The sequence below is a fragment of the Cydia fagiglandana genome, chromosome 11, assembly GCF_963556715.1.
Source record: "Cydia fagiglandana chromosome 11, ilCydFagi1.1, whole genome shotgun sequence".
Lineage (NCBI taxonomy): Eukaryota > Metazoa > Arthropoda > Insecta > Lepidoptera > Tortricidae > Cydia > Cydia fagiglandana.
Genome location: NC_085942.1, coordinates 8,796,109 through 8,821,970, shown reverse-complemented (window position 1 = coordinate 8,821,970; position 25,862 = coordinate 8,796,109). Strand labels below are relative to the sequence as shown.

The window sequence follows — 25,862 nt, the reverse complement described above, 5'->3', positions numbered from 1 at the left end:
TAAGTTTTGCATGAATTTCGGAATAAGTAAATCAATATCTGGGGACATCTTTCACAAATCAACCACTATCAATACTATCAATATGCGGAAAAGGTTGGAGGAGTGCGTAACTGCGTACATAGTGCGAGGTTTCTAAAAATGAAATTTGCATTTATCGTCTACCTATTCATAACAAATTTTACAAGAGTTTATAGGGGTTTAATAAGCCCTGGTACTTACGCACTCAGGTTTGGATGCCGTAAGCCATCAGTGAGTACTGCGAATCAAGTTATTTGTAATGGCTCCTCTACACGATGGCCCAGCGCCGGCCACTCCAAGGGACGCATTTATGCGTTAGAGGGAGCAAGTGATATTACTATCTCATTCTACCGCATGGCTGCGTCCTTTGGAGTGGCCGGCGCTGGCCTATCGTGTGAAGGAGCCATAACCTTAGGTAGATCTTACACCAGTCGGAAGTGGTGAGATTAATAGTATCTAAAGGGAGCGAGCCCGTGCGTGCCCACGCCAGTCCCGTTACCGCGCGCGGTGTCCATGCGCATGAGATTAGAATTTATTGTCCGGTGCATTATGGAGCGGGCCACATTGTCCAGCCGCGAATAATCGCAGTTTCGCATCCGTTCTAATCAAAATACTTAGAAGAGAGCATTTGATGTCCACTTTATGATTGCTGGAATGCTGGATGGTTTATTTTTTACATTGTTATTTTGGTCCTACAACACAAAACATCTACGGCGGGGCGTTTATATGGCAGTTGGAAATTCCTATCTCCAAAAGGCAGCATACTGCGATACGTTGACCTCGCGCTCGACTAAGCTATAAACTATGTCTTCCCTGTATCCGCATTATTCTAAGCAATATTACAAAAGGAGAAACAAACAAAAGGGCCGGAAAATAGCCATATTGTATTGGTGCAGTGCTTGCGCCCGCGGCGGCCGGCATTGAACCACGCTCAACAATGTTATTCCCATCGCTAAGGTACCTAGCACGAGCGGATTAAAGGGCATCATACGAACCGATATAATATGTAAGAACTCTGATAGTTCCATTACGCAAATTTGTTAAACCCGAAATTCAAGTTGGGCTTATCATGGTGATTATTGTAGGAAGCAAGCTATTTCAACATCAAGAAGCTAAGTTAAGTACTTCTTACCTACTCCCGATGATTCTAAGACTCTTTGTGGGTCAAGACCAAGTCCAAGGACAAGTCCTCATCTACTATCTTCCTCCAGTCGTCACGATGGTGACGAACTTCCTCCAATAGGTGTACTTGCTCATCTTTTCTAAGCCTTTTACCTCTTGGTTTTTTCTGTTTCGCTTGTGCTTGTGGCGTCCATGTTGCCATAATGTTTGCATCTGTCATATGGGAAAATTATATTTGGGTACGTTTTAGTACAAACGTTTCTAGAAATGCTCATTTCGATTTCGTCTCACTGCATGACTGCGTACGATACAGACAGTTTGCCCAACATATATTTCGAGCTTTACAGATGAGGATCACTTTACACTGGTTTTCTAAGAAGCTCGACGGGCCTACGCTCACGCCACCGTTCAGAATATGTCTCAAGATCACCATGGAGTTCCAAGTCTACACGATCTAACGACGTAACATTGTCACGATGTTAAGGTCACTGCTAATTCATATAATGAGGAAGGCTTGTGAATCTTCAGGTGTATTATTCGACTACTTTGAAGGCAAAAATGGTGACTAAGCTGTTTTTAGGGTTCCGTACCTCAAAAGGAAAAAAACGGAACCCTTATAGGATCACTCGTGCGTCTGTCTGTCTGTCTGTCCGTCTGTCACAGCCTATTTTCTCCGAAACTACTGGACCAATTAAGTTGAAATTTGGTACACATATGTAAGTTTGTGACCCAAAGACGGACATGTAACGTAAACAAATGAATTTTAAACATGGGGGCCACTTTTGGGGATTAAATGAGAAAATCAAAAAATAAAGTTTTTCAAACTATATCGTGTTACATATCAAATGAAAGAGCTCAATGTGAGAATCTCAAACATATTTTTTTATAATTTTAGAATAAACAGTTTAGAAGTAATTCAAGAAAATAGGCAAAAAGTTACCATCCCCCCCCTTTATCTCCGAAAATACTGGGTCTAAAATTTTGAAAAAAATATGTAAAATAGATCTTTACCTATAGATGACAGGAAAACCTATTAGAAATATGTAGTCAAGCGTGAGTCGGACCAATTACTTAGTTTTTGATCCGACCCCTACGGGTTTTTTAAAGGCAATTCACTCGCGTTTCACATTTAAAAAAATATATTGTTAAAAATTTAGTAATGTACGGAACCCTTGGAACGCGAGTCCAACTCGCACTTTGCCGGTTTTTTAATATTTGACGGTATAACGTATTGCTATTTAAATACATTAGGAGAAATGTATGGGTCATACATATACATATACATATTACTTATACAATAGAAAAATAGTCTGCTAATTTTTTTTTCCAAGACAGTAATACCCATTTAAGTAATCTGTTTGAGAGATATGTTCATATATTGAATATATGACCCTTCTTTTATAGGGTCATTCTAAAAAAAAATATGTCTGCGGTCTAATCGCTGTGACCCATACAAAATGTCTGTAAAGAGTCGTGGCAATTAGACGCAACCGCAGAAATATTCTCAGAGAATGACCCATAATGTTATGTGATGTCACCAGTTGACAAAACACCTAGGCGCTCACGGCTTAAGGCCACAACTAACTCATTGATATAAAGCGGAAGAGAAGCGAATCTTCACTGTCAAAATGATCCCTAAGGGGTCATCCATTAATTACGTCACACCAATTTCTAGGTTTTTTGACCCCCCCCCCTTGTCACACTTGGTCACATTTGGCAAACCCCTCCCCCCCTAGTGTGACGTCACATTTTTTCTACGAAATCGCCAAATCGAATTAAGTAAGTACCTAAGTATTATTAATATTTTATCAAAATATTTTTGACGATATAAATATTAGTAATTTTATAACCCAAAACTGCTTAGGAAAGAAAATTAAACGATTAAAAACTATTTTCGTTTTAAAAACTTGTTATTTAAATGTACAGCGAACTAAATAATTTAAATAAATTTTCGGTTACTGATGAAGTTAAAGTGACGTCACAAAGTTTGTGTCTCCCCCCTCCCCCATGTCACAATATGTCACATTTTCTTGACCCCTCCCTCCCCCTAAACGTGTGACGTAATTAATGGATGACCCCTAATTAGTTATAAAATAATTTAAGATCTCGTACTTCGTCATTGTTAAGTACAGATCCTTAATTAAGGCCGTGTTGTTTTTGTTATTGTCAATGCTATTGTTGGTAAGATCACACGAGTTTCTTTATCCGACCTAACGAGGATACTGTGTTATTTTTCACATGCCATATCCGGTATAAGTAGGCGCACACAATTAGTGTTCGAAGGGGTATTAGAGCTAGGGGGAACGAGCCTCGACTTTCGCGGTTACTGCAATTGAGTGTCTAATCTCACCTGGAAAATAAATAAAACCCCTTGCGAAAGCTTAGAAATAGATCAAATAGAGCAATTACTTTCAAAGTGAACGGGCCTGTTCATTGTTGGAGAGTTATTACATTTTCGCTCAGAAAATACTGCGCACATTCCTTATAAATAAGATCAGAAAGCGTCCGCAAAATATTACTAGTTATGATGTAGCACGTGCGGTGAGTGTGAGTGATACATGGGCGATGCAACACTTGATGAATTACTTCATTTAGTGAGGTGGTGAAAGTCTAATCTGACATGTTAATCTGATATGACATCACGTGTCATGAATCAAACTGAATGGCTCATGAAATTATGAAAATGCATACGTTTTTTGCGTAATAAATAAGTATTAGAATGATTATATAACTACAGTGGAACCTGGATAATTGCAATCTCAAGGGACCGGCCTTTTTTTGTCAATTAACCAGGTTTTTCATTTAAGCAGGTCGTGTCAATTAACGAGGTTCAAAAAATCGTTGTATCAATTATAGAGGTTTTCATTAATAGAGGTTGCGTTCTGACAAATTTCTTTTATAGAGGTGCAAATAACCATTGAAAGTAGATTTACACTCTTACCTTCTGGGTTTCTAGTCTATGAAAAAGCTATATATATATATATATATATATATATATATATATATATATATATATATATATATATATATATATATATATATATATATACCTATATATAGCTTCTGTCAATACTTGTACTTTTACACTACATTAATTACTACTTTATTTTCTTATTAATCATTCGGGTTTAAAAAATTCAATTGAATTGTAGAAGAAAGTTTTATTAGAATGTAAAAAGCATACTTTGTTTATGATTTTAACAAAACTATTTCACCTACTACAGGCTGTGATAGATACCCAATAAATAAACTGAATTCTGGATGAAGATATAAATAAAATGATCATTGCTATTAAAATATTGTTTCTGCTGTCTACAACTACATTATTTCAATTACAGAGGTAATAAGTAAGACTCGTTTCAATAATAGAGGTAAAAAAAGAGCAAAAATAACGGATTTTTTTTAAACACAGTGTCAATTATAGAGGTCTTAGTTGCGATGTGGTCAATTACAGAGGCAAAATTACGAAAAGCACTAAAATCTAAATTGCAATTATAGAGGTTCCAAAATTTCAATTATAGAGGCCTTCTGGTATCAAGGGACCGGGACCGGACTTTTGGTTGCAATTATTGAGGTTTTCCATTTATCCAGGTGCCAATTAACCAGGTTTCACTGTATACCAATACTGGTATTCTGAACCCGTCTGTTGCCCTGGAGGGTTAGGTACTTCATGAAATCACCTAAACATGAAGAGCACTTAACGTTTTATTTAATTTTTAACTATTATTGGAAAATTTCATTTAGTTAATTTAATCGTTTGGACACTAATGTAACTATTAGTTTTGTGTCCTTTGTTTTTGTTTTTCATAGATCGTTGGTACGTTGTGCCATCTACTTAAAATAGTAAGAAAATTTTGGATTTCCAATTTTAAAAACTTCTAATTTTTTACTCCATTTCTTTCTTATTATATTGATGGGCAATGTGAAATAGACCGTGCGCTCGGTATTTTCTTTTAAAACGATTAATATTTGTTAATATGAATGCATTGAGCTTCAGGGCGATCTCTAGATTGTTTGCATAAGCTCCGTCTCACCCGAAAGCTAATGTCAACCAAGGAGCAGAGCCAACTATCTCAACATGTAGACGGATGTAGTCCTTCCCATTGTACATAGAGAGCGGTCGTTGCCCGACGCCGGTACGGCCCGGGCCCCGGAGCCCCGGGACCGGACTCGGACCCGGAAAGCTCGTGACTATGTTATCTGCTGCCACGGCGATGACATCTAGACAAGACGGCTCCGTATTAGGCGCATTTGAATACAACTCAGATTGATTTCCAATCTATGAAGCGATGTCTGTGAATGTGAAATACCAATGTTGTTATAAGGTTATTGTCTATTCCTGAAAATAATAATATATTTAGATTAATACGACTAATCTTATGGCAATCTCACGATGGCTGACCCTAGCTTTAGTAAAATAAGTTACGAATATTATGGGTAAAAATTAGTGTAAAATATTTATATTCCCGAAACTATTATTCAACCTGTTTGAATATAGGTACTTATTGATTATGATTTTTATAATTAGGTGCCAATAGCTTCAGAAAAAAACATTGGCCTGGCCTGGCATTATGTCATGAACTTAGTAAAAACATAAGATTACCATTAACAATTGATACCGATCATTAAATAATTTAACGCGAGTGTGAAAATGCACGAACCAGTACGATCGAAATTCTCATTAGGTACAGAATTTACCCCTCGGTTATTGACTGATGTTGGGTCTCGAGTTGTCACAGCATGAATGAAACGAACACGCTACTAACAAAACGCTTCGGAATAAAAACGTGTATCCGACATTAGAATTACCTGTGAGCATTACCGCCCTGCAGCCAGTGGTCGCAGTACGGTACTCGGCTGCGACCAGTCACGCCTCTAAATGTCATTACCGTGGCATAGAGCACTCCCGTGAAATCTCTCACCGCAGCGCTGTTTCTCTATAGTACGTGCGGCGCAGATCATTCTTGGAAATTCACTTTTTTGCTGGTCAAAGCGACGCTTAGTTGGTTTTATTGTAAAAATGTTCGTGTCAACCAGTGCGACACATCAGATGTCGCACGCAGGTTTCTCAAGCACGTACATAAAAATGAGAGAATAGGTACTAACTGTTTATATTTTAGTTCACGCGGAAAATATTAAGCTTAAAATGTTTCTTCCTTATTAATGTAAGTATCCGTCGTTTTCCTAGAAAGTTCAAACAAGATACAATAATTGACTCGTCGCAATAATTATATAATGACATCTCTGTACGGCTTTTAGCGATCCATCGGTAAAGTTTATTGGCTATAAAGTTGAGTCGATATGGGCTAAGCCATGTTTGCGGTAAGTAGGAAGTTTATAATCCTAATGGGTTTCTATCGCTTAGGTGGTGGTAGGGGGGCAGGCTGGCGTACCTACCACTTGTAGCTCGTTAGCTGTCCCTTGTTATCAGTTAACCTGGCGAACTTGCAGTGTTTCCGTGCACTCTCGTTAATGGACTAAACTGAAATGGAATCCAATTTGGTATATTCTGCTACTACCTACTACAGTTGTATAGATGGGAGTCTGGGTACACATACTAGGATACTAATGAAGTTCATGGACTGAAATGAAAACGATACTGATGTGAAAATATACATATGAAGAGTACGGAATAGATGTACCTATTTAGCTAAGTAGGTACAATGATAAAATACGACGGTCATATCCCAAATACAAATAATTTCCATATTTGGTACCAAAATTTATATATGTAAACCAGCGATAATTTCGATACTATTTATACTATCGAAATTATAAACTAAGTCTTCTTAATTATTAATATCTATATTAGTATCTTATTAATTATATAAAAAATACCTACTTACCTTGGTCGTAAGTAAATCAAATTACCTTGCCTTCCCTGCGAGCATTATGTAAATGTGAGAAAAATAATATACCTACAGACAACGTTTACAATGAACCGAGTCATGTGCCATGTTATGAGGTGCAAATTGTCCGGAATAAGGCGAACTACTCTCGTAACCTTGCCATCCTCATATAAAATATTGGGTCATTAAAATGTCATTACCGACAGCGCCTGTTGAGCGCAGTTTTTACACGCCTGTCAGAAAAACTGTTTCCGCGCGTATTACACTATGAAACACAATTACACGTTTTTGCACAATTATTTCCACTGAACTGCGACATTTAAACAGTATGTACATGTGCGGTGTGCCTAATTGTAAGATATGCCTAAATGCAAAAGATGTGACTTTACTGAATAAATAATTCTATGTATTAATAAAGGCCAGCGCAAACCGGCGGAGCGCAGCGCAGATCACTTTAAAATTATCAATGTATTTTCTTCCCTATTTCAATTACCTTCAGGTATAAATTTAAATGCTTTGAGACCGACCTCGGAGCATCACGGAGGATTGTTACTTCGCGGCATCGAGGAGCACGCCAGAGGATACCTATAGGCGGCGGCATCCCGCGGCATGCGCCGGGGCCTCCCGAGTGAGTAGCGCGGGAGTAGCGCCGGGACGACAGGGGAGAACTCGTGCATACTAGTTACTAATCCCTTGTGATAGAGTACACGCGGCGGCATGCCGCGGCATCCCCCGGACTGCGCCGAAGTGCTCCGTGGTGCGCCGACCGCGAGCGCCGGACTGTGTGGGCGCTCGCGGTATGTCGGGGGATTTTACCTCTACACCGGTGTGCGCTGCGCGGCGCAAATGCTCCTCGGTGATCTGCGCTACGCTCCGCCGGTTTGCGCTGGCCTTAATACGTTAAGTGCATAGGCACTTATACACCGTGAAATTTTAGTGGTTGTTTTCCCGCAACGAAATGATTCTGCTATCGATATACAGTCGATGTGTAATCTTTTTTTTAAATAATGTTAAGAAATGCCAGATTTATAAATGTGTCGAACGAAACTCGAAAGTGACCTAACACCAGTAGTAGCACTGCAGTACCTAATTCTTTGGAGTGAATGAAACAAAATAACCTAAAAAGTAGTTCCATTTATTTTTCCTTCACACATTTTACGTGCAGTTAGTTTGTAGATCCTTAAAAGTAAACATAACAAGTTAAGATCAAGCTTTTAATGATCAAAAACTTAAACAAACACTTAAACTTCCCGATACCGCAATAATTGTTCGAACTGCAATCCGTCACGTTCAATACACAATCACCTCTGCCCTGTGCATGTGCTGGCGTTTGAAACTGCCCGTGGTTAAGCAGCCGCTGTGTGTGTTGCGGCGACAATTGTTCGTCCGTGTGGAACTTGGGGGTTTAAAATCCCCCGAAGACGCAGCGACTGTAACTGGTCCGGTTCCGCGTAAAGTCGCCGGGCGGCGTGGGAGTCGTAGTTAGCCCTAGCGTACAGCTGCACCATCGCGACGTACCTACTCTAAATTAGAATATTCGTAATGTCGATCCATTTTACTAGAAATAGCAGTGATGACATTGACAGGATCTGTTATCACATTAGTTTAATAAGCGAAGAGGATGTAATTATTCGATTTACCAAAGTTGACACAACGTAATGTCAATCATCAAACCAGAGGCGTAACTAGGGGGGGGTTGAAGGGGGCACGTGCCCCGGGCGCCGTCCAAGGGGGGGCGCCAAAATGAGCAAAAGACCTGTACCTCTCCGCCTTGCTAAAAGGCAGCAGGGAAACTTTTGTCAGTCATATTTACCACCACTGTGAAGTGTGAAATGCGGATGGTATTCTGGCCCACAGCGCAAAAGAGAAAGCCGATCTTTTACTCTTACTCTTTTTGCCTCGAACTCGACCTTGACAGACGACGGTAGCGCCCTACCGCCCACCATCCCGCAGTGCGAATACTCTATGCAAGAAACTTCCATCAAGGCGGGAGTTGCTATGCTTTCGTTTTATAAGGCGAGCGGGCCGAGTGCTTCAGAGTTGTGTCCCGTGTTAGCGCGTCTTTTCCGTTAGGGGTCTCCTGTCGAAGTTACCATCTTATGGACTCTCCAAGAGACTACCTATGCAAATGGATCGCTAGCCCTTTGTCCGGCAGGCGCATATGAGCCGTAGTAGACGGAACCTGGCCGCGTAGCCAAGATGTCAATCGCTTACGCTCTGTAGCGATCGAAACGCAACTGTCACTGTCACACTAATAAGGAAGAGTGATAGAGAGACATAATGCTTTTCGTTGTCGAAGCGATAGCGATTGTAACCTTGGCTAGGCCGGCTGCTTCAATAGCTGCTGCATATCTGTGACATGTTGTCTATCGACGACATTCATCGATATGCGGACGACAGTACTATACAAGGATGGCTAAAAAATAACTAAATTCCCGTTGCCAGGGAGGTTTTGGGTTTTGGGACTGAGCAACTTTTACTACGGGACTAACCCCGAAATCGCGAAAAAAAAGTTTACCCTCCCATAGAAAATGGACCAGCCAAAATGTAGGAAACAGCCAAATTTTTTTCGCGACTTAGGGGTTGGACTAATAGTAAAAGTTGCTCAGTATAATCCAAAAACCTGCCTGGCAACGAAAATGCAGTTATTTTTTAGCCACCCTGTATACCTACAGGCTGGTCCAAACCTTGACGCCCATAATTTTTTTTTAGAATCCTCGTCGTGGGTTATCAGAATATACCCCATGTACCAGATGTTAGCCGATTTTTCGTAGTTTTCGAGACATAACTTTTGTTAAGAAATTCTGGAGTGAAGCTTTGCTTTGCTTTTCTGCCTTCTAATAATTGTTCGTGGTATTTGCACTGATAACTGAACTGGACTGAACTGAAATAGCGATGGGGAAGTGACCCCATAAAATAATAGTAGAAATAACTGTGTCAGGTATCGAGGCATTCTATCCAGAGTTTCGGTGTGGGATCAGGACAATTTAATCCGATTCAATCCTACTATGACTCAAATTTGCGCGTTTACCGCTAAGAAAACCTCATTTTTCAAGGCACAACCCTTCCCATGTCAGGGAGTATTGGGAGTAAGGTTTGCAATCCGGATCCGAAATGTATGAAATTATCCGGATCTGGATCCGGATCCACGGATCTTCTCATACATTTCAGATCCGTCGTGCAAACCCTAATTGGGAGCCTCGATCGGTGTTGACATCTCCATCAGTGACGTCCAATAATTTCGTAGCCACCTTGCTGGGTAGGCTGCGCTCGTATCAAAAAAAACTCGGTGTGCTCAATAAAGGGAGGCCACCGCCATACTTTACTCTGGGGTAGACTGATCCCATATATTGAGTACTGCTGTCACCTTTGGACAGGAGCACCTGGATGCCACCTTGGGTCCTTCAAATCAGTCCAAAGCCGCGCTGTACCTATGAATAGAGATCTCCAAAAAAGAAGTTTATACGTTTTAAAACGGTCGGCAACGCGCATGTGTAGTGTAGTGTAGTGGAGTGTAGACGTCCATAGGATGCGGTGACCGTTTACCATCAGGTGGGTCGTAAGCTTGTTGGCCACCGATGTACTAAAAAAACATAGGTACCGACACTGTATTTGTCTACATTAAAAGTAAACTTATTAAAGCAAGAAATAACCCTTTCGTTTCGTTAAGCAGGCCACTGACGAGCCTTCCAAATGGATGCCGTTACAATGGATTCATCCAAATGGACGGCATCCTAATATTAAACGTTGTACGTTTTTGACATTCACGGACCGATTTTGGATTGCAGCCACGCTATTTGGACTGTTGGAAGGCTTGTCAGTGGCCACCTTAAGTTCATTTCGTTTGGGGGGGGGGGGGGCGGGGGCGCAAATTTGGTGTCTGCCCCGGGCGCCATATCCTCTAGCTACGCCCCTGCATCAAACTAATAAAAAGGTTTTATTTCAACTGTTAACCGTGAAGGAACAGTCTAAGTAAATTTTAATTTCAGTTGTCAAACAGTAAAGCACTCTAGATACACTCTAGCCTGTTACACAGTTTAAAAAAGTAACATGTGCTTGTATTATTGTTTATCTGTTTACAATATCGGGAACTGTCGTCGACTTGCAGTTTTAGTGTGTTACTATTGTTTTTCGCTTGTTCGAGTTTAGGTTATTTTTTTGTAATTTTTTTTTTGGAAAACAGTTTATTTATAAGTTTGTCTATCATAATTCGAAAGTACTACCGATAGCAAATCGCCCTGCCGCGGGAAAACAACCACTAAAATTTCACGGTGTAGATAGCTATTTCAGCACCATCCTTGTAGAGTCTGTGCGAAAAGAGAAGTCGTGTTACGTATTGGGCCCCATAGTTTCCACGACTCTTCTCTTTTCGCACAGACTCTACCATTGTCTAGACCAGCGGTCGGCAACCTTTGAGCAACCAAGGGCCAAATAGTAGTTAACGGAGGTGACGCGGGCCGTACTTTGTTGATATTTATGACTTTATGAGGCATTGTCGTTTGTCAGTTTGTCACTATTACATACAAAATAGCCAAGGTGGCTCTCGGACCGCAAGTGACAGGTTCACGGGCCGCATGCGGCCCGCGGGCCGCAGATTGCCGACCGCTGGTCTAGACTGTTAACTGACAACTGGTAAATAAACTTTATTGTAAAGTATGCCTAAGTAAGCCTCTGCTCTAATAATTAATTAATTAAATTTTCACTTTCTTCCTTCTTCAGAGATTGAATATACAATTTTCTTAGTAGAACACTAGAACATTCCACATTTCGGTTCAAGCACAAAATATTGTCTCTCAGAGTCTGGGCTATAACCGCGAAAATCGAACTTCGTAAATTGCGGGCATTTTTCTCTGTCACTCTAATTACGCCTTCATTGGAGTAAAAGCGAAAGATCCCCGCAATTTGCGAATTTCGGTTTTCGCCGTAGCCCCTCTGCCCCTACAGCGAGCAGCAAAAGTTAATGAATAAATTACATTCATTCATAAAGTGCAGCTCACGATTACATACCTATATGTATTTAGATGCATACATGTAAGTATCTATACACCAATACGAGCTATTTTAATCGAAATGTCTGCCTTACAAAACCATGGTTAACTTTCTGTAGAAATTCTGCAGTCCATAATCGTTAAAATGAGCATATCGTCATTAATTCAGCTCAATTCTGTTTCGGTATGTAACCGGAACCCATCAGTTACGTAACATGTCTCTAAACAAATACATAACAAACATGTTCTAAACGACAAGAAAATATTTTCTCGACAATTTTAAACGGCAATTAATAGTTGCGTCACGGAAGCTGGAAAATTTTTATGTGAAAATATTACATAGCGTTTTACGTTAGGAATTTGCCGGTGCTTATGCAGAATGTAGCAAAAAAGTTACAGGTGCGAGTACGTCTTCCGTCAGCAGATGAACGGTTTTACTTCGCAGCATAGGAACTAAAGACAGTATTATAACAGGGGGGCTAGCCAAGAAGACAATGTTGATAGAAAACGCCAATCGAAACTTAAATAATGTATATAATTGTCACGTGACTTTTCGTAGTATCTGTCATCCCGATACATTTTATTCTTTTCGTTTGGCGTTTGTCAATGTAGGCTATTGTGATCTTGACTAGGCCCCCAGGTTATTTAATAAATTACGTTCAACTTAGAAGTAGAAATAGAAGAAGACACTGCGTTGGCATGTTTGAGCTGGCAAAAGAAAAAATAAACTATTACCAGGGGTGCGAAGCTCCTGACTTCGGCCAAACTCGGCTCCGCTCGGCTCAGCATTGCTCCGAGCAATTATTAGGGTTGGCACCACTTGACTTCCTTTTGCGTGCACGACCACAGATAAGATAATCACTTGAATTTTGACAATCCTAATTGGCCGAAAGGGATAGTGCCATGTATTAGAAAGGGATAGCATGATTCGACCCTGAACCGCTGTCAAACTTCGGTTTTGTAGGAAGCTTCCTTTCTGTACGGTAGTACTATTATTTATTCTGTGCTATTACAGCTATTAAGACATTTTACTGACTTTTTCTGAAGCTATTAAATTTACCCACTCGCTGACCTAAGTGCATTAGACTTTAAAGAGCAAATGTTTAATATTTTCTCTCTCTCTCTCTCACACACACACACACACACACATATAACATTAATATTAAACTGACACTTCAGTACCTTTTTATAACATTGCTGTTAGTCGGTCATCATAACTATATGTACCTACCTACTACATACTTAGCTGTTACTCTGGTTTTACTTAATGGCAGCACTGCAGGAGGCTTATCGTCGGCTCCAATTTTCTATACCTACCTACCTAAGTAGGTAGTATGTCAAGATTTAATAAAACACGGTTCTGTAGTTTAGCCGTTAGAAAATAACAGACAATTACGTTTATATTAAAAAGTTCAACATCCACCACAAGCTCTGGAGCATTTACGCCAATGATGTGTTACTTTTTTCATTAGATTATAGGCACCCAATAATTACATTAAACTACAAAACGTAATTCAAGACCAAAAAAATTATTGCCAATGCAATAATCTGTTCGTGAAATAGTAAATTCCTTTTGATAAATAATCACGCTAAGATAAATTATTTATTCGTGATTTTACTCCTGCTATTTAAAAAAAGTACTTTCATTTACTTATTTTTACGTAAATACAAGGCGCGCTAGTAAAAAGTGGCAACATTGTTTACTTTTTTGGTCTTGAATTACGTTTTGCAGTATAGTCGTTAATTAAAAAATGATGGCATTTGCAATCCATAAATTATTAATACATAAATAAACTACGCTTCAATGTAATAACTGTACCTATCCCTATGAATTATTATAATGCACTAACGGTTGAACCAGAAATATGCATAAAACAACAGTGTAGTTTCTCTCTTGTTCTATTTTTGCGAACAGTTAAGCTTCTGATGGACGCATGCGCGATGATTATCTGTTATAATGGGTAAATGGGTTCCCACGAGGAATTTATAGGGCACTGAAGCATCAGCGCACTAACATACTGCCGTATTCGAACTCCAAGATATTCACAAGAGACGACACGTACTAGATTCATTCTAGATACGTTATAGTTTAGATATCAACTAGTTCTCTTTTGCAGCGCAATTCGGGCTACCAATGTCACTTTTACGTTAGATAGAGTAAGATATCTATTAGATGTGAATTGGATCTCTAAGTCATATCCTGTGGAAATCGTTCAAGAGTATCTCCAGAATCGCACAAATGTCAAGTTTGACAGGTTAGAACTTAAACATACAGTTATCGTATCTTGGTGATGTCTAAAAGATGTCTAATAGATGTCTATTTCATAATCCGAATCAGGTCCATAGCATGAAGGATAAGTACCGGTTTTATGCGTCTTGTGCAAACCCTTTTTTACTTAAAGACTGCTTTGAATTTTAATGCCGGCCCTGTAAAGCATGCGTCATGATCGTAAGGATAGCGAAAGTACTATAAATAATATAGTAAAAGGGGTATTTCACCTTGCTCAATTTCAGTACAATTAAACCTCTATTACCTTGTCCATATTTATGTCCAAAATACCTATAATTAGGAATGATGAAAGTACATATAGTGGTCTAACGTTAATAGTTACCCGTCCCGTACCTAAAAATTAAGCTATTATTAAAATAGCTGTATTAATGTAGAATAGTAGTAATAATTTGATCAAACAGATAAAAGATTTGATTGATCGCCCGATCGTGCCTACATACAGCATAGCTTTAACTTATTGATTATTTTCTAATTATACTGACAATTTATTTAAATAGACGTATGTTATTAAAAGAATGTTATTATGAGTAAGTAGAAATCGCCCGGGGCTACCGGACACTGACGATGCACTATCTTCAACGTGAAAGCATTAATAATGGGCATCTTTACCTTCTTCGATACTATCTCGATTCTGCACAGCTATGAGCCTTAGCTTAGTGGCGTTTATCGCTTTAGGACAACACGACTTATTGAGAAAAGCAAACATAGTGTAAAAAGCAACGATTAAAAATTATTACTGCCCTTATAAGTAATATTTAAAGTAAACATTTTTAAAAACCAATCATAATTGCCCGTACGCTATAAAGATAGAGATGGCAGTCGTTAGCTCGATGTTCCACTGTTTTTGCAGTTTGTTGAAAACCCTAATTACGCCGTTTACTGAGTCAATTTAAATTTATTTATCATCAAGGAACTGGTATCTCCATCAAGGCAACGTTTGTTACATCTAGGAGTTAGCGGATAGCTTCTCCGAAGACAGAATGCGGGCCCAATTAAGGAAAACAGACGAGGCTCAATTAAAAATGTAAAAAGTGGTCCCTGGACATCCTGCAGCTCGTGTACGGTCGGAGGCATATTTAGACATTAAAAATATGTTACCAATGTGATTTTAATTCGGCATGTCTAGCTCGCTATAGTTATGTCAGTGCAAGAGGGTACCACAGATATTAATATCATGTTGGTATGCTATTTTAAATATCTGAATAAACTCCTTGGACGTCTGGCGGCCGCTGACGGGTGGTGTGAGCGTTTTCACTTGCTTCGCTTTGCTCGTTACGTACGTGCAAAAACATTAAGTAGGTAGCTCTTACTCGTATGATGTCGAAATTAAATGTGATATTATAAAATAATCGGAGTCGTCGTAAACCGTTTGTAATTCTAAGGTAGTTTATGGTTAGATATAAGTACCCCTTAACGTAGTTACCTATTAGGCCAATTTCCATTTCTTACCCTTGTAGATTACTTATTTTAATCAGTGTCGGAGATCATGGTATATATTTACCTTAAAACGTATTAAAGTTAAATTATTATGTTAGTTGATATGTACGTATATTTAAATACACTACCAAACGTATACCTACGTAAATAGTAAAATCTCACCAAAAAACCGGCCAAGTGCGAGTCGGACTCGAGTTCCAAGGGTTCCGTATATTACACAATTTTTAAAAATGTATTTTTTATGTGAAACGTGAGTGAAATCTCTTTAAAAAATCCGAAGGGGTCGGATCAAAAACTGTAATTAAGTCCGACTCACGCTTGACTGTACATTTCTAATAGGTTTTCCTGTCATCTATAGGTATAGACCTATTTCATGTATTTTTTTTTCAAAATTTTAGACCTTAGTAGTTTCGGAGATAAAGGGGAGAATGGTCATTTTTTGCCTATTTTCTTAAATAACTTCTAAACTGTTTATTCGAAAATTATGAAAATAATATATTTGAGATCCTTACAATAAGCTCTTTCCTTTTATATGTAACATGATATAGTTTGAAAATTTTAATTTTTTCATTTACCCCCCAAAAGTGGCCCCCATGTTTAAAATTCATTTGTTTACGTTACATGTCCGTATTTGGGTCACAAACTTACATATGTGTACCAAATTTCAACTTGATTGGTCCAGTAGTTCCGGAGAAAATCGGCTGTGACAGACGGACAGACAGACAGACAGACAGACGCACGAGTGATCTAATAAGGGTTCCGTTTTTTCCTTTTGAGGTACGGAACCCTAAAAACATGATTATTTGAATACAATAATTTTAAAAGTTTAATAAAGATAAATTGATAATAAAACCGCTACCATTAACATTTAAAATCAATCCACAAACCAACCAACCAACAACAACAACATTTAAAAATACCCCCTTTCGATGTACTGTTTCTTTGAAATCAAACTACCGGTAATCATATTCTTCGCATTTTTAGGTATGTATTATCACATTCTAATGTCCCGAAACCGAAGGATGCCAAGTGGATAACGGATGACTCACGTTAGACCGGACCGTGTCCGGCCCGGAGCTTCCGGCGCATCGTTTTCTATGGAAAGCATCACGTGATCGCCTGTCATGTCATAGAAAAGAAAGCTGAAGCTCCGGCCCAGACACGGCCCGGTCTAACGTGAGTCATCTGTGACTAAACCAAAGGAACGTAGGTACCTATTCGTATCTTGGAATAACACGAACACGCCAACTCACCGGAGGCTACGGCTTAATAGTAAGATTTGCGGCGCGCGCCTTCTAATTGTAATCATTAAGCAGCAAATGAATTTCATCAACATTAACACGCAACGTCCATCATAATTTTCTACGAATTTACATTATTTCGTTGGCAAATGTCTCTATCGCTCTACATTTCTAGGTATTAACCCACGGGGTTAAATATGCTATTTAGACATTCACAATCAAGATTTCGACATGTCAGAAATTCAATGAACCATTAAGACATCATAGCAGGGGTTACCCGGGGCATACTCTGGCTATAATAGTCATTTATCATGAATGCTAATCAGTGAACAGACCCATATTCAACAGTTATCATCGATTAAGATGTTGAGATATCATCTAGGAATCATCTCAACTCAATTGATAATAATTGAGCAGTTAAACTATCAATTATTTCGTTGAAGATAAATCGCGCTTAACGCTGTCTTTAATCCTGCTGGAGGTAAATTTGATTGTTTAAAGATAGATCGTGACACGACGAAATTGGGATAAAGAAATAAGTCAGAACTGAAATGAGAATGTTAAAGATGACTGATATATTGTAGCGTAACTCAGAAGTTTAACAAGGTTTGCAATATCACAAGCTATCTAAAAATAATGTTGAATCGCGCTCCTTCTTAACAATAAGATGCTTGACCGGATACGACCCGCTACGCAGGCTACATTAGATTCGTCATACCTTTTCTCGTCGATATCATTATTACACCTATGATATCAAAGAAGCCGTCTTATTTATTTTATTCGATGGACGTTATCACGCGAAGTGACTATGAAGTTTTTGTGCTCGCTAGGAAGAGCTTACTAGTTTGGACTCTAATGGGAAGCAGATGGTTTTTGTTCAATTTCTTGCTACTATTACGCGGCCTTATCCCCTTAATGGAGTAATTTTAATGGTATTATAATGCTCTGATGTGTTATTTATAATTCCAATTCATATATAGCGGAACTTGCCTATAAATACGAATACGTTTAATAAGATTTGCCGCATATTTCGCCATTTTTTTACCGGTTACTTAAAGTGGGTTTTTATACATTGCTCTTCTGCTTTCCCGCTCACTCTTTTTTTATTTATTGATTTTTTGGAATCGTATTAAACAGGCGCTTCAAAGCATTTACCTTAGAATTTTTACAGTCTCGTTCAGTTCATCTAATCTAAATTTTTGACATTAAACTCCACTATTTACCAGTATTTAACTATTCGTTTAAACCAATTAGTGTCATCGATCTTGTTGCGCTGCAATAAAGCTGTCAGACTAATTAATTCAAATTAATTTACTCTTATCTTGAATTACAGCACGCATCTTCGCGTAGGTTGAAGTACTTAAACTAGTTTTATTAGCGAAAACTGGAATTCTGAGGCCATTCAAGTGCGTATCGAAAGGGATCATCGGAAGCTTTGTTCTGGAGAAAGCCCGGATCTCACAGCGATGGCCGCTTTCAAAGCAGTGAGTGAGGTGACCGTGGTAAACGATACTAGTGAAATTAAAATATTTTAATATTTAGATATATTTAAGTTACTTTTGTATGATTATTTATGTACCCTGTATATTCTTAATAAAATTGGTTTTATAGTATATATACTATACTAGTGAAAACTATACATACATCCCTATATACACTACACCTGCCGTGAGATGGCGATTTTGGAATAAGCGGGGATCATATTTAAAATTTATTTTTGTCGTTGGTCTCATAAAACAGGCGAGCCCACACAGTGGAGGAAAAATATCGAAAAGTGGATCTGACCTAAATTCTAAGCATTTAACCGGATGCCACCGGAAATAAACACTAAATTCAGAGATAAAAATATTTTTTTTTAACGTTTGATTGTTGGGAAATCGAATCGAATTAAAGACAGGCATTCTCACAACACACTCGCTTTTGTCCTGAAATCAGAATGATCACATTTTCGGTACTTCCATTTCGCTGTTTCCGTTTTCAATTTCATTTGAGGTTAAGACTCAATTAAGATTTTAATAATTGTAATTCTCCGTACCTTTTATTTTCGGCTGACGTGTTTGTTTTCGCTTCTTACGTCGCTTCACGGTTAGTTAGGAAACGTTTGTGATTACTAACTGCTATTTTTGTTTTCCTGTTCTAGAGAATCTGGTCTAGACTGTTACGTTGTGTTATATGAGTAGGTATACATATATTTAGTAAAGTTGATTTCTAAACCTACTAATATTATGATGTAACCGACTGCAACCGAATGTGAAACTATACACAAATCCTTAATTTCTTTAATAGATAGCCTCTTCTACGAGTAGAAATCGGCTGGTCACCTCCCTTACGCAGATACCAATAAATAAACATAAAAAAACATAATACGTGTTGTGCCGACACATACGAATACAGAGTTATATAAACATTGTTAAAGTAAGCTTTATGGTTCAAGTCGATCTTTCAAGTAGGTATTCTACTTATTTTCCTATGCCATACTTTAATGTTGGGACTATTTTACTTAGATTTAGGTACCTACCTGTTATCTTTTAGGTGTTAGTGACCTATCGGTAAGACGTGCTCTCAAGGCAGAGGTCATGATTTCGAATCCCGCCGTGTATCAATGTGTTGGAACTTGTGTACCTACGAACAATCAAAAGACAATAACATCTCCCAGAGCACACAATATCTACATGTCGTTACAATGGACAGTTAGGCCACGTGAACGACAAACCAACCATTACCGATTCGCGAGAGACAATTTTGCATCAAGTCGTAGGTCACCTCGTGCGCCGGCGCCGGTCGTGCCGCTGAGAAATTTATCGCCCTAGAGCCTCGTTACAGCATCGCTATGTCGATCGGAATAACTGTATGATTCGGAATAGGGGTTCATTTTATGAATATTCATTTTACTATGGATTGTCATAACGTATGCTTGTGCAATTGCCTATGCAATTCGCACGTCATTAAATTGTGTATTGGATATTATCATCGTTGTGCGTTCCTGTAATTTTAGTAGGTACTTATTAAATATGCCTGTTAATATGTCAGTGACTAGGTATTAGATCACAGTGTAATTAAGTATTATGAGCACAGGATGTTCAGAATTTTATTTATAAAGCCCGAGATCCTCCGGACATGGACAGCCGTCACATGTCAGCTTATTTTTATTGCATTACTCTCACGATGTGTTTTTGTTCCAGGGATCGAGACGGGCCTAGCGGGGTATGCGTCGGCGCAAGAGCACAAAGAGGCGCTCGAGGCTATTCGCAGGCACACCGGCGCGGTTAGTGTATTTTCTACCTCTTAATAATACATCTGCCACAAATGAGAATAATTAAGATGGACTCTGGATACATTAATTGCTTTGAGTAGTGCTTGGTACGTTACCTCCACATGAAGTCGTTTATTATGGACATGATTAATTTGGCTTTATAGCTTTTGTTATAATTACTTATTATGTTTAGTGATTATAATACACGATGAGTCCTAGTCCTATGCGTAGACGTACCGACAAAAAATAAGCAAAACAACTTCGGTATCACACCATCATTGGACCTTATATTCGATCTGTCAGAGTGTTACTTCGTGACGTGGCTACCAATATGGTCACTTTTTCATTCCTTTCCTACTACCGTGTTCAAATGAGTCCCCGGTCATTTTGTGGCCCCCGGTGGTTAATCACCAATTCTTAGCCTTACCACTTCTAACCATTATATTTGCTTAACAGGAGCGGAAAAAACCTCAGCGCACACTAGAAGCGGAGCCTGAAGATGCTCAAGAAGAAATAGAGCAGTATTTAGAAGAGATAGTTCCCGAGCCATGGGAGTTGAACAATACTGCGCGCGCCGGCATGGAACTGCTGTTCTTCAACCGTGTGCCGAAGGTCGGCAGCCAGACATTCATGGAGCTATTGCGCAGGCTGGCAGCAAGGAATCAGTTCGGTGAGTAGTGACAGAGACATGTTAGTTGAACAATACTGTGCGCGCAGGCATGGAACTACTGTTCGTCAACCGTGTGCCGATGGTCGGCAGCCATCAGACATTCATGGAGCTATTGCGCCGGCTGGCGGCAAGGAATCAGTTCGGTGAGTAGTGACAGAGGCATGTTAGTTGAACAATACTGCACGCGCAGGCATGGAACTACTGGCCGCCTAGCCAAGGTTACAATCGCTATCGCTTCGACAACGAAAAGCATTATGTATCTCTATCACTCTTCCCCATTAGTGTGACAGTGACAGTTGCGTTTCGATCGCTACGGAGCGTTAGCGATTGGCATCTTGGCTACGCGGCCTGTTCGTCAACCGTGTGCCGAAGGTCGGCAGCCAGACATTTATGGAGCTACTGCGCCGGCTGGCGGCAAGGAATCAATTCAGTGAGTAGTGACAGAGACATGTTAGTTGAACAATACTGCGCGCGCAGACATGGAACTACTGTTCGTCAACCGTGTGCCGAAGGTCGGCAGCCAGACATTTATGGAGCTATTGCGCCGGCTGGCAGCAAGGAATTAGTTCGGTGAGTAGTGCCAGAGACATGGTAGTTGAACAATACTGCGCGCGCAGACATGGAACTACTGTTCGTCAACCGCGTGCCGAAGGTAGTTTACACGTCACACTGCCAGTCAATAATCTCAAAGACTAAAGTAAGTATGTATATCTTTACTCTTCTGTAAGATGAAGTATAAATTACACACCGTGTTTTAGACGTTATCAAATGATGCTTCTGTAATGCAAAAGTACTTACACTCTTATTGAAACAAGTACATAGTTAGGTCCATTTATGAGAAATGCAAAGTTTATATGTAGATGGGAGAGTATAAAGAGCCATTTTATCTTCGAGTAAGACTGGCTCAGCTTTAGAGGCATCCTTTTATGCTTTCGACGTAAAATCGACCATTTCATCCGTTGGCTACATGTTTTAAGCATTCCTGCAAATGAAGTAAATTACATGACTAACCCAAGATTGTTCTAAGAAAAAATTTCTATCTCAAGCTAAGTACTACTCTCGCGTAGTAGTAGGCAGATAAAATGATTTAATAGCTTTCGGTCTGATGGACTTGCAGGAACTTCATATAAAAAGCAATGGGCCTCACACGAAGCTGGCTACTTTAGTATGCCCTATCTAAAACTAATTATGGGGTCTACCAAACAACATTCACTTAAAACGCTTGGATGGTATTTACTGTCATTATAATTTGCATTTGTTGAATATTAGCGCCTCCAGTCAAATAAGAAATCAAAGAGATTTAAACTCAAAGTGATGATATTAAGATTTACTATTGGATTTCATTTTCGACATAGTCCTTTTTTATACAAGCAGTTGTAGAAAGCATAGCGGATATTTTTATTCAACCTACTTTTTTCGAACTCTATGGTTTTAACCTTAATTTTAAAAGACTTAGGTTGTGTCGTTTGTGTCGTGCGGGCTTATATAGGTAATCATTATAATTAGATTCAAAATATTGGCTCTCATAAGAATGTATACGCTATAATTTTTTTAACGTTACTGAGTTCAATCACAATGCAAATGATTGGTAATCTGTTACAATGTCATTTCATTTGTATGTGTATGCTGTGTGACTATATTACATTACTCACAGATAAAAAGTTGCTGAAGCCAATAGAATGGTTAGATGCTATCATAATGGAACATTGCGGCTTGGGACTATGTTGCGCTAATAACTGCAGTGGAATGCAAATTGATGTGGCTTAGAAAGGATAGATATCTGAGACTTAGGCAGCGTATTTATTTATTTATTTATTATTTATATTCATAATTTCATATTCTCACAGGGTTGTTTACTAAATAATCAGTCTGTTGGTTTGAGACAGACCTAGTCAGAACGACCGATCCGAGTGTGTTTTTCAAACGAGCAGACGAATCGCCTGATGGTAAACGATTACCGTCGCCCATGGACGCCCGAAATATCAGAGGGGTTGCAGGCGACAGTTCTTTCCACAGTTTAGCTGTGCGAGGCAGGAATAAGTTTCTGGAGAAACGTGATTTTTTTTTAAATCAAAATCAGATGATTTTTAGTTATGATGCAGAGCTAAGCTTATCGTCGGGATGTAATATCAGTGGGCCCCCATTCGGATTTTAAAATAGACATCTACTAGATATCTTTTAGACGTCACCAAGATACGATAACGATATGTTTAAGATCTAACCTGTCAAATTTGACATTTAAGCGATTCTGGAGATACTCTTGAACGATTTCCACAAGATATGACTTAGAGATCCAATTCACATCTAATAGATATCTAACACTATCTGACGTAAAAGTGACACTGGTTACCCGAATTGAGCTGCAAAAGAGAACTAGTTGAAATCTAAACTATAACGTATCTAGAATGGATCTAGTACATGTCGTCGCTTGTGAATATCTTGAAGTTCGAATACGAAAGTATGTCGGGAGTTTATTGCAATAATATTTATCTTTGTAGGGTTCCACCGGGACGCGGTTCAGCGCGTGGAGACGATCCGCCTGGCGCCGGCCGACCAGCAGGTGCTCGCCAGCATCGTCACGGCGCACGCGCCGCCCGCCTCCTACATCAAACACGTCTGCTATACTAACTTCACCAGGTGAGTGTTGTAAAGTGTAAACTAAGTAGGTACTAAAGTAGAGGGTTTCCACTGGGATGTAGTACGTGTAGTACCGACCACCTTGCAGAAATATGTGCTGGACCAAAGTGCTAGTCACTACGATTATATGCCTAAGTAAGGGTCTTAGGGCCCCCCCTACATCTAGCGTCTTTCGAGCGTCGGCGTCTGGTCAGCGCTATGGAAAATGACGTCGCTGCGCAGTTGCGTCGACGTTGCGTCGAGCAGCGGCCATAGAGTTGTAGACGCCGACGCTCGAAAGACGCTAGATGTGGGGGGGTCCTTAGTGACAACATAGTCAACATACCTACTTATAATTTGACTGAAATAACCGTTCGAAAAATGGGTTCCTAGTACCTCCGTTCTATATCGAACATGTCTGCTTTATTTAAGTACTTCAGAGCCAATCAACTCAAGCTCAACAAGGACCAACATAGTCAAAATTATTAGAGTGTACAATTATACTACTTAAGTACTTATTATGAACTCTATTCGTATTCTGCTTTGGCACAAATAAATTCTCTAGACTAAAAATATCCGCTCGGCCATACTTAAAAATAATGGATCATTACTCTGGTCTGGGATTGTTATTTTATAGCTAAATTTTTAAGTTTTGAAGCAAAAATGATCTCGAATTCTGAAATAAAATAAGATATTGATACGTCCGTCCGACTCGCACTTGACTATTTTTCCACTCTTTAACTACTAAACATGACAGATTAGAATAGCGAATACAATAATCATAGGTATACATCGCAAGTATCATATTTTTTTAACAATCCTCCTGTCAAAGTTCAAGCTAAAGCATTCAGAGTATTCAGACAGTTCGATTTAGCGCAATTAATCGGCGAATACTTACAGAAGAAAGGCACCTCTCGCATCAATCATCACAGAAAGCTGTCAACGACTTTAAGCGTATGGACTAACATGACTATTAAGGGGTCAGAAATGAAACCTGTTGCATTTTTTCTATTTGGAGAGCAGGACAATGTTGTGAAATAGGTGGAAACTTCTTTCGGATACAGTTAATTCGGAAACGCTATATGTCTACAAAATAAAGATAGTAAGCACTTTGCAGCAGCAGTCGGCAACATAAATGAATGACATAATTGACATACGACATACAAAGTAGATACAGCTAATGCAAAGGCATGTGTGGCACCTTACCGGTATTGTTTCTTTTTAAAGGACCCTTTTATATAGGCACTCATTAGGTATAATAATGTCTAGACATTGTAATATTTATCAGATATTCTAGTTTGCAATAAACAATCATTTTATCAAAGTAAATTACTTATACCTATAGTATTTACTATTTACTTACCTAAGAATGCCATTAGTGTGCACGATTGAGTTTCCAATTCGTTACATAGCAATGGAAAATTAGCTTACTTAAGCTGAAAACCGTAGTTCAAGACCAAAAAAAGTAAGACAATTACTTTTATTTACTTATTTTTACATAAATACTAGACGTGCTAGTAAAAAGTGGCAACATTGTCTTACTTTTTTTGGTCTTGAACTACGATTTTCAGTTTAACTTAATATTGGTCCTTTTACTTGTTCGTGTTCATCCATTTCGTTTGTCTACCGAGCCGTTGTTTTGTTAGCTATCGAGTTTAATACGTATTGTGATTAATGTATCAGCCCGACATTAATTGTTGCCGGCGATTAGAGCTGTAATTATATGGCGGACGTATTGACACGTGGAACTTGCTATTGTTTACTCACGACTACGTAAACTACGTATTAAGAACGATTTTATGCTAATTTTCCTTTTTGTTTATTTGATCAAACTTTTAAAAAACATTTTTTTTAATTCTAAATTATGATAAAAAAAAATGAATTTATGCTACTCACAGGGCGACGGTCCGACGATGACAGGGCCAAACTGAAACAATTAAATTCTGCAAATTGACAAATCGGCACATCTTTGAAAAAAAAATCTCGTATCTCATTAAATTGCACAACGGATCTTAATCGCGTCCCGTTGAGCAATTTAATAATGTTTAATAATCGTGAAAGTTTAAATCAAAACTTGTATCTTGTTTTTTATAACAAAGTCCCCACTGATGTAGTGAATTTACCACTTCACAAATTGAAGTCGCACATTAAGCGCTCCTTGTTAAGTAAGGCGTACTACACTGTAAATGATTTTATAAACGATAGAGATGCTTTTAAGCCGGTAGCTTTGTTTCATTAGCATAATAAGTTTTTTTTACATTGTGAATTAAATATGCTAGTGTCCAGTAGAATTGACACATGAGACAATGATGTTCTCGTTTGATTATATTGTTTAATTTAATTTTAGTTTTGGACACTTGGAGACCTTATACATCTCT

At 38.8% G+C, this 25,862-nt stretch overlaps 1 protein-coding gene across 1 annotated transcript in view; it reads left to right on the top strand.

Annotated features, from left to right (window-relative positions):
* LOC134668888 (heparan sulfate 2-O-sulfotransferase pipe) overlaps window positions 1-25,862 on the top strand; it is a 57,029-nt gene that overhangs the window by 5,547 nt on the left and 25,620 nt on the right. The window contains exons 2-4 of the mRNA XM_063526377.1: window positions 20,128-20,210; window positions 20,655-20,868; window positions 23,367-23,505. Of these exons, the coding sequence (XP_063382447.1) occupies window positions 20,128-20,210; window positions 20,655-20,868; window positions 23,367-23,505 (436 nt within the window). The remainder of the gene's footprint in view (window positions 1-20,127; window positions 20,211-20,654; window positions 20,869-23,366; window positions 23,506-25,862) is intronic.